The sequence below is a fragment of the Dryas octopetala genome, chromosome 1 (assembly GCF_963921425.1).
Source record: "Dryas octopetala chromosome 1, drDryOcto1.1, whole genome shotgun sequence".
Lineage (NCBI taxonomy): Eukaryota > Viridiplantae > Streptophyta > Magnoliopsida > Rosales > Rosaceae > Dryas > Dryas octopetala.
The window spans coordinates 3443841-3461780 of record NC_141366.1 but is presented as its reverse complement, the minus strand read 5'-3'; the positions used below and the strand labels follow the sequence as shown (position 1 = coordinate 3461780).

The 17940-nt window shown below is 38.2% G+C and overlaps 2 protein-coding genes and 1 pseudogene across 3 annotated transcripts; 2 read left to right on the top strand and 1 right to left on the bottom strand.

The window, feature by feature from the left end:
• Positions 1 to 249: 249 nt before the first annotated feature.
• Positions 250 to 4999, top strand: LOC147296548 (uncharacterized; annotated as a pseudogene). The gene is made up of 5 exons (XR_015119895.1): positions 250 to 480; positions 691 to 731; positions 915 to 1593; positions 1771 to 1839; positions 3694 to 4999. The product of XR_015119895.1 is annotated as an uncharacterized LOC147296548 (transcript).
• Positions 5000 to 7557: 2558 nt separating this feature from the next.
• Positions 7558 to 15006, top strand: LOC147296547 (putative F-box protein At3g52320). The gene is made up of 4 exons (XM_086229344.1): positions 7558 to 7587; positions 7701 to 7934; positions 8463 to 8631; positions 14075 to 15006. Exons 2-4 carry the CDS (start codon positions 7842 to 7844, stop codon positions 15004 to 15006), a joined length of 1194 nt encoding a protein of 397 aa, XP_086085470.1. The 5' UTR covers positions 7558 to 7587; positions 7701 to 7841.
• Positions 15007 to 15932: 926 nt separating this feature from the next.
• Positions 15933 to 17234, bottom strand: LOC147296546 (fe(2+) transport protein 1-like). The gene is made up of 2 exons (XM_086229342.1): positions 16635 to 17234; positions 15933 to 16388 (listed from the first exon to the last, which is right to left on the bottom strand). Exons 1-2 carry the CDS (start codon positions 17232 to 17234, stop codon positions 15933 to 15935), a joined length of 1056 nt encoding a protein of 351 aa, XP_086085468.1.
• Positions 17235 to 17940: the final 706 nt, after the last annotated feature.

The following is a 17940-nucleotide window of genomic DNA, read 5'->3' as shown; positions in this document are numbered from 1 at the left end:
GTGACCCAAAAAAACGAAATTTTCGGCGAAATTTCGCCGAAAATTTCGAAATTTCATTCCTTGGTCTCATGTTGGAATTTTCTCTTCCATTTTAAAAAGAACATAACACTCATTGTAATTTTTTTTCTTACAATGAAGAGAGTATGAGACTAACTTAATCTTAACCATCAATCCACACCACTTGAGTTAACGCAAGTAAACCAAATCATAACTCATTATCTTCAACTTCACCACTTGGGCTAAGTCAAGAGTAAACCGAATCCAAACCCATTAGCCCACCCATTCTCCTAAGTGGCTAGCTAAGGGCTTCACAATACCCCTTATCTGGTGACAGATTTTAAGTAATATCCGGTAATGATCATTCTTTGTTTACATAATCTTGTTATGATCATTCTGAACTTCAGGGAAGATTGAGCTGGTTTCTCGTTTAATTTACTGGGCAACCAAATTGGGGATTCGCTATTCGCTAAGGAGATTCAGGTTTGCAAAGTGATGATTTTGTGCAATATGCTATTTTTATTGTTGGGGAACTTTTTCTAGTGTGTTGCCAAAACATGAGAGATATATTCATCCTTTCATCTGTATATTTTTGGTACCTTTAATTATTTCCTTGTTTAATTAATTAGGTTGCTTTTCAGACATAATAGGATTGTCTCAGATTTCAGTTATAATCTTTCCTATATTGCACAGGTTTACAATATCTCATTGTGCTTCAGAAGAAAAGGACTTTGGTGAGTCTGAGTTTTGTCTTACTAATTAAGGCTAAAATTCTGATTCAACTTATCAACTTTATTTAGGTGTCCATGTTTGTTTGATGCTGCATATCTTTAAAAAGGGCTGCAAGATTAGACTAGGGTTCATTTGGTATTCTCATAAGAATTTTTTTTTTTTTTTTTTTTTTTTCCATGTATAAGCATGATATCTAGTGGAATGGCATCGGCATCTTCAGTGGCTGCTGCTCAAAATGCATTTTCAATTTCAGGGTCTGGCAATCCTAACATTGGGATGCTCCAAGGTGGTGCTCTGCAATCTGCACAATCCAAATATGTGAAATTGTGGGAGGGAAATTTATCTGCGGCAAGACAAGGGCATCCTGTGTTTATCACTAGATTGGAAGGTTACAGGAGGGCTTCAGCTTCTGAGATGCTTGCGGTAACTGGCCACCAACAATGCGGATAGTCAGGCTCATACCTCAGGACCGAATGAATCACAAGCAATAATGTGGAAGCTTTCTGGGCAATGAATCAACATGGGTTTCTTGGGCAGGTCCAGCAAAAGAAGCTTTATGCTGTCATTCAATTACTGTCTCAGACACTACTGCTCTCTGTTTCTGACAACGCTTCCTGCTTGATTGGAACGCTTTTTCATGTGGATATGGTTGTGTTCAACCCACAAGTAACCGGTCAGCAACAACAACAAATAGGAAAATTGCAACAAAATCTGCAGGACTACCTTGAGAAAAAGAAAGATGGAGCCTTGTTAGAATGTGAAGTTCAAAAGAAAGAGCTTGAGAAAAAGATTGAGCAGAGTGAGACTCAAAAGAATGCACTTAAGAAAGAACTTGAGCAGTGTGAGAAGCAACTGCAACAAATGGTATACAGTACTCTTAGTGTTCTCAACTTCGGTTCAATTGAATGTTGATTTTAAATAGATATTTATCACTGCCATAATTAAGTTTCCATTTTGTAATCTGGATTTGATTTGTTGATTTACTTTACCAAATTGTTATGTGTCTGGAGCTGATCATGTACAGTGCCTTTTTTGTTTTAGAATGAGAGGGCTATCTCAGAGCAAAGGAAGGCTGATAATTTGGTTTTATTGCTGGAAGAAGAACGAAAGGTACTTGTTTTCCATGATTTGTTCTATAACTTGGTGTGTGCTGGATCAATAAATCAATCATATCTACATGAAACTCTGGAATGCTGTTTTTTTTAATGGTTGAGTAGATATGGCATAGAGAAAAGGATGAACTTTATAGGAAAAACAATGAATTGGAAAAGCAGTTTGCAGTGAAGAAGCTAGGCATGGATGAGTTGGAAGTCAAGACCAATCAGGAAGTGGTAGATGGGGAAACACTTGACAGAGTCTAAAGCGGCTAAAGAATGCTGAAATATCAATTACAGCCTATAGAGAGGACCAAATGGCTGTGACAAACCTGTTGAGAGAGAGGTCTAGGTGTTAGCCTATTGGGGGTTCCAACCTTGGTTTGCCTTCTTAAAACTTTCTTGTTTTTGTTTTTTTAATCCTTTATCAAAAGTAAATAAAATGTCTTCTGTTTATACTTTGACAATTTATTTTTTTGGCAGTAAAACGAAACATCAAAATTATCATTACACTTTTGGGTCCTATTATCAGTTATGAAAAAATTTAATGTGGTTATTGGCATTAATTCTTTGGTTTCATAAAATAAGATATGAAGCATCTGAGAACATTATTGGAAGTCTCCATAAGAAATAAAATTGGGTGTGAACTTTGAAGGGAAGTAACCACATTTTGGAAACCATTTAATATAGGAATATGTATTTTTTCGTACAGGGGAGGGTACCTCTTTGGGTACAGAGTCTCAAAATTAATTATGTAAAACCGTAGGTCTCTCGGAATGCTCTGAAATCGAAATATTAATTATATGATTTGGTTGAGAAACAAGGAGAAATATTAGAAATAAGTTTGGTGTTTATGGATTTCAATTATACCATAACAATCACTTTGGATGCCTTTAATTTTTAACACGCATAATTTCTAAATGTAAGGTTGGTATGCCAGTGTAGAGGGCTTTACCCTCTCTCTGTAGCGACAATCAGGATAGGCAAAGCGGTTTGGGAAAGATGACCGGTGGCACGATGATGCCACCAAAAAGGAGACAACTTGCGTCGACTAGAATGTCCTTTTAAAAATTTGGCACGTTTTAAAAGAAAATTACAAAATTACTCTTAAGAACCCTAAAGGCCTTCCTATCCTTTTATATATATGTTGGTTTGTATTCTCGCTTCTCACTCTCAGACCGCCGCTCTTTCAAAATTTCTCTTATTCGAAACAATCTGCTCCTCCTCTCTCTTTCGTAGACTAGTAGCTTACTCCAAAACCGAACAGGTAAGAAATCTACTTTGAGTTTCATATAATTGTAATAGTTGAATGATTAATGATTTCATTTAATCAAATTTATCGATGATTATCAATATGCATAGACAAAAAATTGGTTAACTTGAGCCACATATATTTTGCATTTTTTTTAATCAAAATTTGGATATATTTGAATTGTGAGCTTCGTATATTATCAGTGCATATATACAAAAATTAAAGTCTGTTTGAACATTTGGTAGATTTTATTAAATATTTTTCAAATTTAGGGATTTCAAATTTTTTTTGTTTGATAATTTGATTTTAAAGTTGTGGTTTGTAATTGTAACATTTCTTGTTATTGAATTATCCGGTCCATATCTATACTTGTGTCCCTCCTATAGTATAGACTCATGGTTCCACCACTGCTATTCTACATGATCATACACATACAAATTAAATCTAGTTGTTTTACTAAGACAAACAGTAATTGCTTTCTTGCTGGAATAGATTTCATATTAGATGTACCTAGTTAGCATTTAAGATTGAAAAGAAATTGTGTTATATTAAAAATGTGCTTGATAGTGAAATTATCATCATCTAACGCTGGTTAAGGTCAATTGCAATTGTAAGCAGATGGACTCTAGCTACCAAGAAAACAAAAGGAGAAGAAGATTAGACCCCGATCCTGTAAAACTACCAAAGTTTCCTTTCGAGATCATCATCGAAATATTGAGTTGGTTGCCTATAGTGTCTTTACTGAGATTCAAGAGTGTTTGCAAGCAGTGGCATACATTGATTACTCAAGACTACAAATTCATTGCAAAGCATATGGGTCGGGCTAGGCCTCTACGGCTTGTTTATGAATACAAACAGCTACCTAAGTATGCAGCCATTGTTTTCGACAAAGACTACAGTTTTTATGATCGTTTTGCAGGCTTGTTTCTGGAGAGGAGTCTTACTTCTCCAGTTTGGCGCATCAGAAATCCTGCAACACACCAAGTACTTTACTTGCCTTGTGATGCACACAAGGGTAACTATTGGCAAGTGGAGTGTGGTTTTAATTCAGTCACAGGTGAGTGTAAACTGTTATGTGCTTATGAGAGAAATGGTAGTAAAATATTTGGGGATGAAACATATGAAGTGTTTACTGTTGGGAAGGATAGGAAATGGAGACCCCTGAAATGCTCAAACACAAGTTTGCTGAAACATGGCAAATGGGCACTGACACAACTTGCCCGTGTAGCAAGTAAGGTTGATGGGGTTGTTCATTATTTGGAAAATATAACAGACGGACGCGATGCTAACCTACAAGTTCAATCTATTGATCTATGGAGTGAATGCATCACCACCAGTACTCTGCCCCGGGGAGCCTTCTTGGATTTGAATAAAGTTTGGGCAATGAGTTGGAATCAGTATCCAGCCGTTGCCGATATAGTAGAGGGTGCCCTTAATGTCTTGGTGTTAGAGGACTACAGGGAGCATAAATGGAGTAATGAAAAGATTGTTGTTCCGTTGAAATTTTTGGAGGACGATCCACTTTTGAAGGATCAAATTACTCTTGTTTGTGTTCAGTTTGATGAACTCAAGTTTCGTAAGGGAGGGAAAACTCTTTTGTATGATATGAAAAGGGAAAGAATTAAGGATAACAAACATGTACAAGTCGGGAAAGAACTTGTAGCTTTTCATCAGCCAAGCGTGTTGAGTCTCAAGGGAATGATAACAGAGAAGATTACAATCCAAAAACGACGATTAGATCAATTATAATTTCACTTACATGGGTCAATCTTGCTTCCAAAGTTACTCTTTAATTTCTTAAAGAACGTTGTTGTACTACTACTACTTTGTAATCTCGTTGTACTACTACAACATTGCATCTTTTATATGCGAAAACTTGAATTACTTTATGACAATAGCCAAGTCGCTTGCAAGTTGCAACCCATCTTTGGTTGAGTTCGTCATGTGAAAATAGAAATTTGCACTATTTATCAATTGAGTAAAGAATTAACTAGTATTAAATATGAATATTTGAATAATATTAAAGAGATCACATTATTTTACTATATTTTGATATTATCTGACATGCTAGATCATTCAATGTCAATTTAAGTCTTTTCAATTTTGAAAAAGAAAGAATGTTTAAGTCTTTTCAATTTTTCATTATATTTTTAATTAATCAAAGCTGTAAGCCTGTAAGTCTGTAACATTAAAGGCTTTAAAGCTACTATTAAATCAAAAAATAAACTGGAGAAGTGCCACTAGGGTGAGCACGGGCAGGTGAGAGAGTTTATTCATATTTGTCGTGACAATATGCTTTAATTAAATAATAATAATAGTAGAGTTAAAAAATTAATACACAGTATACCACATTAATTGACGTGACATGTATGCATCAGTTGTCCCATCGAGTGTATCACATGACGCAGTTAGAAAATATGATCTTTTACTGGACAAGAGTAATTTATAAAAGAAAAACAAAAATCTAAAAAGACTTTTAAATAATTATGTATTATCTTTCTATTTTATGGTATCTTTTCTTTCGTTATCGTTAATTAAATACAAAAGAGAAAATATTATACGATATGAAAAGGAAGATGATGAAACCTGTACAGGTCGAGAAGGAACTTGTAACTTGCCCTAATGAAGATTAGAGGCTTAATTAGAACAATTATAGTTTCACTGCCATTGCTAATCTTGTTTACAAAGTTACAGTTTAATTTTTGTTCATCTTAAACAATATTGTTGCACTATTGCGACATTGCTTCTTTTATTACAGTGTGTGTGGGACTTTAATCACGTGACAAGGGTTATATACTTATATCCTAAGAACTTCAACGCTATTGTTCTGGGTTTTGCATTCTTATTGTTTGGGACCTGCCCTAAAAATAGTGTAGTCCTGTCCTCCTTTGGCATTACTTTATTAGGGAACCTTTTCTTTTCCTTAACATGTACTGAATTATGTACATAATTGATGTATCAAATAGTATTTTCTAGTTTTCATTAATTTATAGGATATTTTGAATTTTGGTTTCTTTTTCTGAATTTTTCTTTTTCATTTAGAATTAGTAGTGGTTTTCTTTGTTAATTAGGATTTCCTAGTAGAATTAAGGTTAGAAGCCTATATAAGGCCTAGCTTGCTTTGTATTTTCATTCATTATTGAGACTTTCGACTTTCCTAACTCTGGATTCCAGGTTTTTATCTCTCCGTGTTTTTGCTGCGTCAATAATATATTTTGTACCTTGTATACTTGTTTTGTTGATTTGAGGAGGTAGGAATGTAGGATCGAACTTCGATCCTATATATATATATATATTTATTTTTTTCTTTATTGCAGGTTTAAAATTTCTCACAGATCAGCAGAATGGATATTGGTGAGTCTAATCAATTTCGTCTTAATTAGGGTTAAAAATTCAGATTCAACTTTGATTACTTAGATGCCCTTGTTTGCCTTTGGTTGAAATGGGTGACAAGATTACCGACTGAAGTAGGTTTGCATCATACTTCTAGTACTGGCAAAGTCCCAAAATTGTTTTCTTATATAAGGCTTAATTGTGTTTTTACCACCTAAAGTTTACATTGATTTCTACTTTACCACCCAGAACTTTATTTGTCTCACTTTACCACCCAAAGTTTACATTGATTCTCACTTTACCACCCAGAAATTTATTTGTCTCACTTTACCACCCAAAGTTTACATTGATTTTCACTTTACCACCCAAAACTATTTTTCGTGTCCCAGTTAACATTTTTCCGTCTATTTTGTCACTCTAGATTCAGGAGGTAAAGTAGGAATCAATGTAAACTTTGGGTGGTAAAGTGGGAATCAATATAAACTTTGGGTGGTAAAGTAGGACAGATAAAGTTCTGGGTGGTAAAGTGAGAATCAATGTAAACTTTGGGTGGTAAAGTGGGATAAATAAAGTTTTGAGTGGTAAAGTGAGAATCACCCCAAACTTTGGGTGGTAAAAACACAATTAAGCCCTTATATAATGATAGTACTTGAAAATTAAGTTCTTTAATTTCTTTTTGATTCCTTAATTTAGTAGCTTATTTTATTTTTATTTTTTCATTTTATGTTGTTAAATAGCAAAATTGCAACAAAATGCAGGTGACCACCTTGAGATGGTATTCGTAGAGAATGATAAAGCTTTGTCAAAATCTGTACCTCAAAAGAAAGATCTTAGGAAAGAGCTTGAGCAGGCTGAGGCTCAGAAGAATGAGCTTAAGAAACAGCTTGAGCAGAGTGAAGCTCAAAAGAAAGAGCTTAAGAAGGATCTTGAGCAGATTGAGAAGCAATGGCAAAAATCGGTAAATACTCTTATTATTCCCAACTCTTCCTTGCTTAATTATCCTTTGGTTTATTAGTTTTCATCTTTTGCTAATGATTTAGTTGCCAGAATTTGAATTGAAATATTTTTAGCAATTGTTATTAAATTGGAGCCAGTGCTGTATTCTTTCAGAGTGAGAGGGCCACTTTTGAACAGAAGAAGGCTGATGAACTGGTGTCATGGTTGGCAGAACAACGAAAGGTCTGTTCAATTTCCATTATTTGTTTATATTAGTGATTCGGATTTTGATGAACCAAACATATAAGTATGAATCTTATTCCTTTTATTTTATTTTATTTTTTATGAATTACTAGCAATGGCAGAAACAAAATGGTGAGCTTGAGAGGAGAAACATTGAATTGGAAAAGCTGCTCGATTTGAAGAAGAAACACATTGATGAATTGGAAGTTAAGGCCAATGGAATTCAAGAAAAATTAAAGGAAGAGGAAGAGGAAATGGCAGATGGTGAAGCACATAGCCAAGTACTTATTGTCAAGCAGAATGAAAGTATTGCTCAACTGCAGGAGGTTCGTAATGCGTTAATCACTGTATGTATACTTGTTATTTTCTCGGTTTGATTATTTTGTGGGCTCTTGAATTATTTACCGGCAGTCTAGTTTCTAATTTTTTTTTATAGTTTTAAAGCTTTTCAACAATATCCTCCTATAGAATCGGAGTGTGATTGTTATTTTTATGCTTTGATAAATTAGTGCATGTGATCTTTTTAGGCTGAATAGTTGTGTAAAAATGTTTTGATTTTCTTTCCAAAAGAAAAAAAAAAAAAGACTGACATATTCTTTGTTTTATCATTTTACTCTGTATAATTGGTTGAATAATTGGTTGGAGATCCACATAGGTAGAATAATTGTTTCCAATATAGAAACAACCTAAGAAATCTAGTTGTTTTACTAAGTAAGACAAACAGTTAATTGCTTTTTTGCAGGGATAGATGTCATATTAGATATACCTGATTAGCATTTAAGATTGAAAAGAATTCGTGATATCTTAAAAATGTTAATTGATAGTGAAATTATCATCACCTAACGCTGGTTACGAAACATTGCATTTGTAAGCAGATGGTGTGTTGCTACCAAGGAAACAAAAGGAGAAGAAGATCAGATCCTGATCCCGAAGTACCAAAGTTTCCTTTTGAGATGATCGTAGAGATTTTGAGCTGGTTGCCCGTACAGTCATTGCTGAGATTCAAGTGCGTATGCAAACAATGGCATTTGCTGATTACTCAATGTTAAATTCCTAATTTATATGGGTTTTCTTGTAATTATAGGAATAGATGTATTTGCTATTTAGACCCTCACTTGTACAGGTATAAATACCTCTTTTATATGATTAATGAAATATGCTGAAATTATTAAACCCTAAACACATTGTTTGACATGGTATCAGAGCCACCCAAACTCCTATTCATCAGATTTAGGTTTTTGGTGGTGTGTTAGGGTTGATCTTGATCTGTTTTATTGCTCCTTGCGTGCCCAGTTAGTTGAATTGTTGCTGGGTGCTGGGATTATTTTTTGGTCTTACGTGTTTTTCTGCCCGCCACTGCTGAGACGACGCAGAGGTTGATCAGCCCAGGTTGACGACGCTGCTGCCGGCTGCTGCCCAGACGACGACGACGCCGCCGCTGCTGCCCGCCGTTGCTGTCGCCGGCCGTCGTTCTGCTTGCATCCAGAGGGTGACGACGTGTGCAGAGACGACGCCGACTTCCTGTGTGCAACGCCGCTGCCCAGGCGCTGCCCAGACGCCGTTCCTGTGTGCAACGCCGCTGCCCAGACGCTGCCCAGACGCCGTTCCTCTTCCCTTGCTGCGCCGCGACGACGACGCACTGCCCAGACGACGACGACGCCGCCGCTGCCATCCAGGAACGCCGTTCCTCTTCCCTTGCTGCGCCGCCGGTCTCTTTTGCTGCGCCGCCGTTTTTTCCTGACGCCGATCCTTGTTGCTGCGTGTCAATCTTCCTACTTGCAGCACTAACTGGTCCTTCAGCATCCTGCGTGACATGGTGTGGCTACATGGTGTGGCTGCTGGGATGAATTGACACCTGCTTTGTGTGCTTTGTGCTGCTGCGTGACACCTGCTCTCTGACTTGTTCCGCTGCTACAAATCCGTTTCTTGGTCTAAGTTTTTTTGTTTTTTTGGGTATCATGGCCGACTCTTCCAAGACTGATGGCAAGAAGTCTGAATTGAGTACACCCCCTACACTTCCTCCGGTTACTTTTAATGACTCAGTAATCACACCAGAAAAGCTTGATGGCACAAATTATGGTGAGTGGGCTTTAAATGCACAGAATAAGATCCGAGGCCGGAAGCGCTGGGGTTTAGTTTCAGGTTCACATCCTATGCCTACGGATCGTGATTCACCTGAATTTGAGGCCTGGGAAGATGAAAATTGCATGGTTAAGTCTTGGCTCTTGGATGCAATGACCAAAGATGTGCGTTCATTGTTTATTCGTATGGCGACAGCCAAGGAGATATGGGACGCTCTCAAGAGGCAGTATTCTGTGAGTCAGGATGGTTCCAAGGCTTATTCACTCCATTGTCAGGTTATTTCCACTCGTCAAAATGGTCGAACTATTATTGAATATTATGGTATATTGCAGAAACTTTGGCAGGAGGTGGATGCAATTCAACCTTGTCCTATGGAATGTTCGCGAGATATTGGGTTGTATAATGATATTGTTAGTGCTAATCGGCTATATGTTTTTCTGGCTGGGCTTGATTCGCATTTGGATAGTGTTAGAGGAAGGATTCTTGCTACCTCTCCTCTGCCTGATCTTCGTACTGCTTATGCTATAGTGTGTGCTGAAGCTAATCGCCAGGATGTCATGCTTGGTGGTCCTACTAATACTAGTATGGCCATGGTGGCCAGACCCTCGAGTGGTAACCGGTTCGGTTCTAGAAAGAATGAGACTCGGAAATGTACTCATTGTAATGGTACCAATCATGTGGTGGAGAAGTGTTTTCAACTTCATGGGTATCCGGAATGGCATCCGAAAGGCATGAAGGCATCTCCAGGGGACTCTCCTTTTAAGGCTACCCAACCGGCTCCTAAGGGAAATTTGGTCAATACTTCTGTTTTTGCTGCTAAGTCAGGTATATCTTATTGTGCTTTGCGTACTCCTGCTAATTCTTGTACAAATACATGGATAATTGACACAGGTGCCACCGATCATATGACTTGTGATAGATATGCATTCCAATCCTTGTCATCTAGTAGTCCCAAACCATTCATCACTAATGCCAATGGTGTGTCTTCTCCAGTCCTTGGCATTGGCACTGTGTCTGTTTCGTCTCTTACCTTGTTTAATACCTTGTTTGTTCCGTCCTTAAACTGCAATTTATTGTCTGTTAGTCAACTCACTGCTTCTCGTGGTTGCGTTGTTGTTTTCTTTCCTACTCACTGTATTTTTCAGGATATTCATACCAAGGAGAGGATTGGCAGTGGTAGAAGAGATGGGGACTTGTACTATCTGGATGGTGATACTTTGGGTCTGGATGGTGTCAGTCAGGCTCATCATGTTAGTGGTACTCAGTTAGTTGCAAATAAGAAGAAGATCTGGCTCTGGCATCAGCGGTTGGGTCATCCTTCATTTAGTTATCTAAGGCGGTTATTTCCCTCATTGTTTCGTGGTTGTAATTTCCAGGATTTCCAATGTGAAACTTGTGTGTTGGCTAAGAGTCACCGAATAGTGTTTTCTTCTAATGATAATAAATGTGGAATTCCTTTTGGTTTGGTTCACTCTGATGTTTGGGGACCTGCCCCTCTTTCTACTTGTAATGGTGTTCGATGGTTTGTCACATTCATCGATGATTGCACGCGTATGACCTGGGTTTATTTTCTTCATAATAAAAGTGATGTATGTGGAGTATTCCAATTGTTTCATAAGATGGTGAGAACTCAGTTCAATCATTCGATTCGTATTCTCCGCTCTGATAATGGCGGCGAATATGTTAACAAAGGATTGACAGATTACTTTGGTTTACATGGCATTATCCATCAAACATCTTGTTCTTATTCTCCCCAACAGAATGGGGTGGCTGAACGGAAGAATAGACACTTATTAGAGGTTGCTCGATCATTGTTGATTGGCGGTCGGGTACCGACTTTCTTATGGGGTGATGCCCTTAGCTCAGCCGTGTACTTAATTAACCGCACTCCATCTAGTGTTCTCGATTTTCGGCGCCCATTGGATGTCCTTGCTGCTTCCTGTGAGCTTCCGTCTATTTTGCATTTGGAACCTCGAGTGTTTGGCTGCGTTGTGTATGTCCATTTACATGGGCATCAACGTACCAAATTGGAGCCCCGAGCTTTGAAATGTGTATTTGTTGGTTATGGTCGTGCTACTAAAGGATACAAGTGCTATCATCCTCCGTCTCGACGGTTCTATGTATCTATGGATGTTACATTTCATGAGGAACATTTTTTTTATGAGTCTTCTGCATCTTCCCTTCAGGGGGAGAACGTTGGTGAAGGGTCGAATGCCATAGATATGGAGTTTTTCAATGTTTTCAGGTTACAGGAAGAAAAGGACGAGCAAGGTAGTATCGAGCGCTCAGTGGGTACGGTGGGTGACATACCTCCTCTGGTAGATCAATCCTGCTTACCTACAGACTCGGTGGTGCAGTGTGACAGCAGTGATCGTTCTGACTCCTCAGTGGTTGGAGGTTTGTTTGATGATAGTACAACTCTCAGTCCTCATACTTCACCACTGATACAATCTTCTCCAGAGATGTCTCATGAGGTACATCCTATTTCCCCTTCTTTTTCTGATGATTTGAGTATCCAATCTGAGTCTGAGCCTGACACCTCTAGGTATAAGCTTCCACATAGGTCAACCCGAGGTATTCCACCTACATCTTATGAACCAGATCCTAACGCCAAAGCCAAATACTCTATAAATAGTCATATGTCTTCGCATAGGCTATCCGAGTCATATAAGTCATTTGTGCATCAATTATCTTCTGTATCTGTCCCAAGAAATTTGCAGGATGCTTTAGCAGATTCAAGATGGACTAAGGCAATGGCAGAAGAAATGGAGGCATTGATGAAAAATAGAACTTGGGAGTTGGTTCAGTTACCTAAAGGGAAGAAACCTGTGGGATGCAGATGGGTCTATGCGGTTAAACATAGAGCTGATGGTTCCATAGAGAGGTATAAAGCTCGTTTGGTTGCCAAGGGGTACACTCAGTCTTATGGAGTTGACTATCAGGAGACATTTGCTCCAGTAGCAAAGCTGAATACTGTGAGGGTGTTGCTGTCTCTAGCGGTTAATCTGGAGTGGCCTCTTCTTCAGTTTGATGTCAAGAATGCATTCTTGCATGGCGATCTTGAAGAAGAGGTCTATATGGATCCTCCTCCTGGAATTCCTGAACTAGAACAGTCTGGTATGGTGTGCAGACTAAGAAAGGCATTGTATGGCCTGAAGCAATCACCAAGAGCCTGGTTTGGACGGTTCTCCAAGTCTATGAAGGCTGCAGGCTATAAACAAAGTAATTCAGACCATACACTATTCATTAAACGAAGAGGTAACAAGCGTACTGTACTCATTATATATGTGGATGATATGGTTTTGACAGGAGATGATCAGGAGGAGATGGCCTCGCTACAAACGTACCTGGCTTCTGAGTTTGAGATGAAAGAATTAGGTAACCTGAAGTATTTCCTTGGGATTGAAGTAGCGAGATCTTCACATGGTATTTTTTTGTCCCAGAGGAAGTATGTTCTTGATCTCTTAACAGAAACAGGTATGCTTGCTTGTAAGCCTGCTGCAACTCCTATTGAGCAGAACCATAAGTTGTTTGAAAGCTACAATTCTGCTCCGACTGACAGAGGAAGATATCAGAGACTTGTGGGGAGATTAATTTATCTAGCTCACACTCGACCGGACATTGCCTATGCTGTTAATGTGGTGAGTCAGTTCATGCATGACCCACGAAAGTTACATATGGATGGAGTTGAGCGTATCTTGAGGTATCTGAAATCCGCACCAGGTAAAGGGTTGTTATTTAGTAAACATGATCATTTGGATGTTATTGGATTTACAGATGCTGATTGGGCAGGATCAGCAGATGATAGAAGGTCTACAGCTGGGTATTTCACCTTTGTTGGTGGTAATTTAGTTACTTGGCGAAGTAAGAAACAACAGGTGGTGTCTAGATCCAGTGCAGAAGCGGAGTATCGAGGTATGGCAAATGGTATTTGTGAGCTCCTATGGCTGAGAAGGTTGTTGATAGATTTGGGGTATAAACCCAAGGTCGCTATGAAGTTATTTTGTGATAATAAATCTGCGATTGAGATTGCTCATAATCCGGTTCAACACGATCGTACGAAGCATGTGGAAATTGATCGTCATTTCATTAAGGAGAAATTAGAGGCTAAGATTGTTGATTTCCCTTTTGTGAAATCTGAAGACCAGCTGGCAGATGTTCTTACCAAGGCTGTGTCGAGTAGGATATTTGATTGTTCACTTATCAAGTTGGGCATGTGTGATGTTTATGCACCAACTTGAGGGGGAGTGTTAAATTCCTAATTTATATGGGTTTTCTTGTAATTATAGGAATAGATGTATTTGCTATTTAGACCCTCACTTGTACAGGTATAAATACCTCTTTTATATGATTAATGAAATATGCTGAAATTATTAAACCCTAAACACATTGTTTGACACTCAAGACTACAAATTCATTGCAGAGCACAGGCGTCGGGTGAAGCCTCTACGACTTGTTTACCAATACAAACAGCAACCTCATATAATCCGTGTTTACGACGAAAACTTCAAGTTTATAAAACTTTTTTTAGGCTTGTTTCTGGAGAGAAGTCTTTCTAATTCTGAGGTTTGGCGTATCAGAAATCCTGCAACACACCAGGTACTTTACTTGCCTGATGTGCAACATAAGGTTTGGTACACAGTGGACTTTGCTTTTAATTCAGCGACTGGTGAGTGTAAAGCGGTATGTGCTTATCTCAAAACAGTTGGTACAATATTGGAGGCTGGATTCTGTTTTGAAGTTATAACTATTGGAAAGGATGACCAATGGAGACCCCTGAAAAGCCCAAGCTGCACAAGTTTGCCGAAACATGGCAAATGGGAGCTGAAACGACACTTCTTTAGAAAAGCTATGAGAGATGGGGTAGGTCATTTTGTCAAAATTATTACAGATGGACGAGATGTTTGCCTAGAAGTTCAATCTCTTGACCTGTGGAGCGAGTGTGTCACCACCACTACTTTGCCCCGGGAAGTTTTCTTAGATTTGAATAGAGTTTGGGGTGTGTGGTGGAATCAGGATCTAGCTGTTGCGTATATAGTAGAGGAAGCCCTTAATGTTTTGGTGTTGGAGGACTACAAAGAGCAAAAATGGAGTAAAAACAAGATTGTTGTTCCGTTGAAATTTTTGAAGGACAACCCACTTTTGAAGGATCAAATTGTTCCTTTCCAAGTTCAATCTAATAAACTCATGATGCATAAGGGAACGGAAAGTGTTTTGTCGTATGATATGAAAAGGAAGAAAATTAAGGAAGTCCTACGTGTCTTGGAGTTCGAGAAGGAATATGTAAATTTTCATAGACCAAGCCTTTGGACTTTTAAGGGAATGAAACCGGAATAGGGTATGTACAACCCAAGAATCAATATTAAAGCAACTATATTTCACTTACATGACTTGGTTGTTTACAAAATTACAGTTTAATTTGTGTTCAGCTTAAATTAAGAATGTTGTTGTATTATTCTGTTAAAACAAGGTCGAACCTTGTAGTTTGAATCTTTTTGGACTACATTAATTGGATAAATCTTCTATGGGTCCCACCTCATGTGAGAGATGCCCCAATGGGGCAAGCCCCACCGAAGACTCACTCACATTAATTGCATCTTTTATTGCAAAAACTTGAGTTGCTTTATTGCAAATGACATACCTAATAGCTGGTGTCAATGTTGCAACACATATTTGATTGAGTTAAAGCAAGATTTATCAATTTAAGTGATATAATCCGAACACATTGTGACTCAATTGTCATCTGTTCATAAAGGACAGCCTGTTCACTCAACCAGTCATGGACATGGCAAGGATATTTCCCCAGACCTGCAATGAGTGACTCAGCAGAGCTAGCTGAGTAACCTTGTTGTAGTTAGGTTCGGCTTACTAAAATTTAATTAAACTGAAGCTTAATAATGACCTAAAATTAGACTCTCCTAATAAGTACGTACTTATACAATGTTATTCCAATGTGGGGCAACACATAGTCAATCCCTTTTAGTTCATACTACTTCATAAGGAAAAGGAAAAGGAAAAGGTGAAGGTGCCCAAAAAGTCATATTCTAGCTAATTAGTTGTCCAAGAATGATTCAAATGGTTATTGGTTAAGTAAATTGAGGAAAAATTCCATGGTGACAACTTGTTCCCAAGGGGTACTAAAAACAAATTTTAATAAATAATTTTTCTCAAATGCTTGTCCCTACTGTACATATATGCAGAGCACACAATCCCATCTGACATTGTTGAATGTTGAATCTGCTATATGCTATAATGCTATATTGCTATGCCCATTTGGCCATTAATGACATGCCTCCTGCCCCCAGAAGAACGGCAATGTAAGACCATAATTGTAGCTTGACATTGCCTTGCAATTTAGGACCCATAAAATCAGATGCCAGGAGATCCACCAGTGCCATGTAATTCAGTAGCCCTGCCGATGAAGCATTTAGCAGCCCTACCACAATTAGAGCTGTGGGACTGTTGTCACTGTATACATTTGACAAAGCAATTCCTAGTGCTATACCAAATGGTGTTGTGGCTGAGAAGAAGAACACCATCATTGCTTTCATCTTGCTTCCATATTCAGCCTGTAGTATGCATCCACCTAGACCCATTCCTTCAAAGAGCTGATGGAAGCATAGGGCAGCAATGAGTGGTTTAATTGTGCAGGGATTGTTCGATGCCCCCATTGACAAACCAATCACTACTGAGTGCACTACAATCCCTAGTTCCAATACCTGCATAAATTAATATACAGTTTAATTAATTACTAATTGGTCCACAATGATATAACACAATTCAATTATGGAGCTAGCTAGCATAATTTCTTCAATTCAATTTTGGAGGTGACGGTCATATATGCGATCTTCTTTAATTTCACAATTTATATAATAAGATTCACATGTATATTGTGAGAGATATTTCACAAATGACCGTCACAAATAAAAATTTCTGAAATTAGAGTCTCACAAAGATTTTTATACCTGTGCCACAACACGATGCCTCAGCAACTGTGAATCCTTATCACTGAGCCCCTCCTCACTCTTAATGTGATGTTCACCATGTCCAAAATGCTCTTCTACGTCTACTTCTGAGCACCCATTTTTGGCATTAATCTCTTGGTCTTTTTGAAAAGATTTTCTGAAGTAACTCATTGAAAACGAATCCACCATCAGAGTCAGCACCGCGGAAAGCATTGCCACGAAGGTTGTGAAGGGGAACTTCCTCCAAGGCGTTTCGGGCAGACAGTCGGATCTCAAGCAATCAAACGAATCGGGCAACACGTGCATGTACCCGGTTGCAAGTATCACACCGGAGGCGAACGCTTTAACCATCACGAACAAGTTTTTATCGGGCTGGAGAGCTGGGATTGTGCGTGAAAAGATTGGTAAGCAAACGCCAATCATGCTCGTCACTAGTATGGAACTTATGGCGATCAGCTTCAATTTCAAGGCCTGTGACTTGTCGTGGCATCCTCCATGCTCGGCTTTTGACCCGCATTCATGTGCCTCTACTGCTGCACCTTCGCCTGCAAAGCTTAGGAGGATCATCAAAATGGGAAACACACACTGTTTGATAGCCATGCTAGTAACTTGCAGATTCGTCGTGTGTAACTCAATTTCTTGGAGTCGACTATAAGTTGGTTGCAGAGGAGTTTTAAATGTCCAAAATGCCCATCATGGGGTTTATCAGAACGGGTTTGTTTTAGTTGGTTTGCTAAAGTATTTTTTGGAATCAAGGGGGATAATTTGGAGAGCGTAGACTGGGATGAAGACAAATTGTGGTCGGCGTGTGCTCACTTTGGCCCATGCAGAGTTTTTCTGCCACGCCATCGTCCTAACCAGCTGTTTTGATGACGTGGCGAGTTTGGCCCACGCAGAGTTTTAACCCATCTCGTGTATTAATGCGAATAGGTAGTTAGGCAAGTGACACACACACACACACTGCTTGCTTCTCACATAAAACATTTACTTTTAATTAATTTACAATCATAATTATCTTACATAATCAATATGCGTGAGTTGATTAAAATACAGTGTAGGCTAATTAAAATACTTTTTGTGTTTGCACAAAAAAAAAATAACTTTTTGTGTAACTAATGGTATGGTAAAGCATGTAATCCCAATAAATAAACATTTATATTATCATAAAAATTATCTCACAAATAAGATCTGTCCATAAAAGACATTTATTAATATAAGTTAATTAAATGTTTATATTTTATTGAAAAATTTCAAAATTAGAAAAAAAAAAAGTTACCCTTTTTTCCCAAGAATAAAGATAAAATTC

Coding starts and splice junctions, on each gene's coding strand:
- LOC147296546 (XM_086229342.1), bottom strand. CDS start 17,234: ATGGCTATCAAACAGTGTGTGTTTCCCATTTTGATGATCCTCCTAAGC. Junction 16,389..16,634: donor GGCATCGTGTTGTGGCACAG/GTATAAAAATCT, acceptor TAATTTATGCAG/GTATTGGAACTAGGGATTGT.
- LOC147296547 (XM_086229344.1), top strand. CDS start 7,842: ATGGCAGATGGTGAAGCACATAGCCAAGTACTTATTGTCAAGCAGAAT. Junction 7,935..8,462: donor TTCGTAATGCGTTAATCACT/GTATGTATACTT, acceptor ATTTGTAAGCAG/ATGGTGTGTTGCTACCAAGG. Junction 8,632..14,074: donor GCATTTGCTGATTACTCAAT/GTTAAATTCCTA, acceptor TTGACACTCAAG/ACTACAAATTCATTGCAGAG.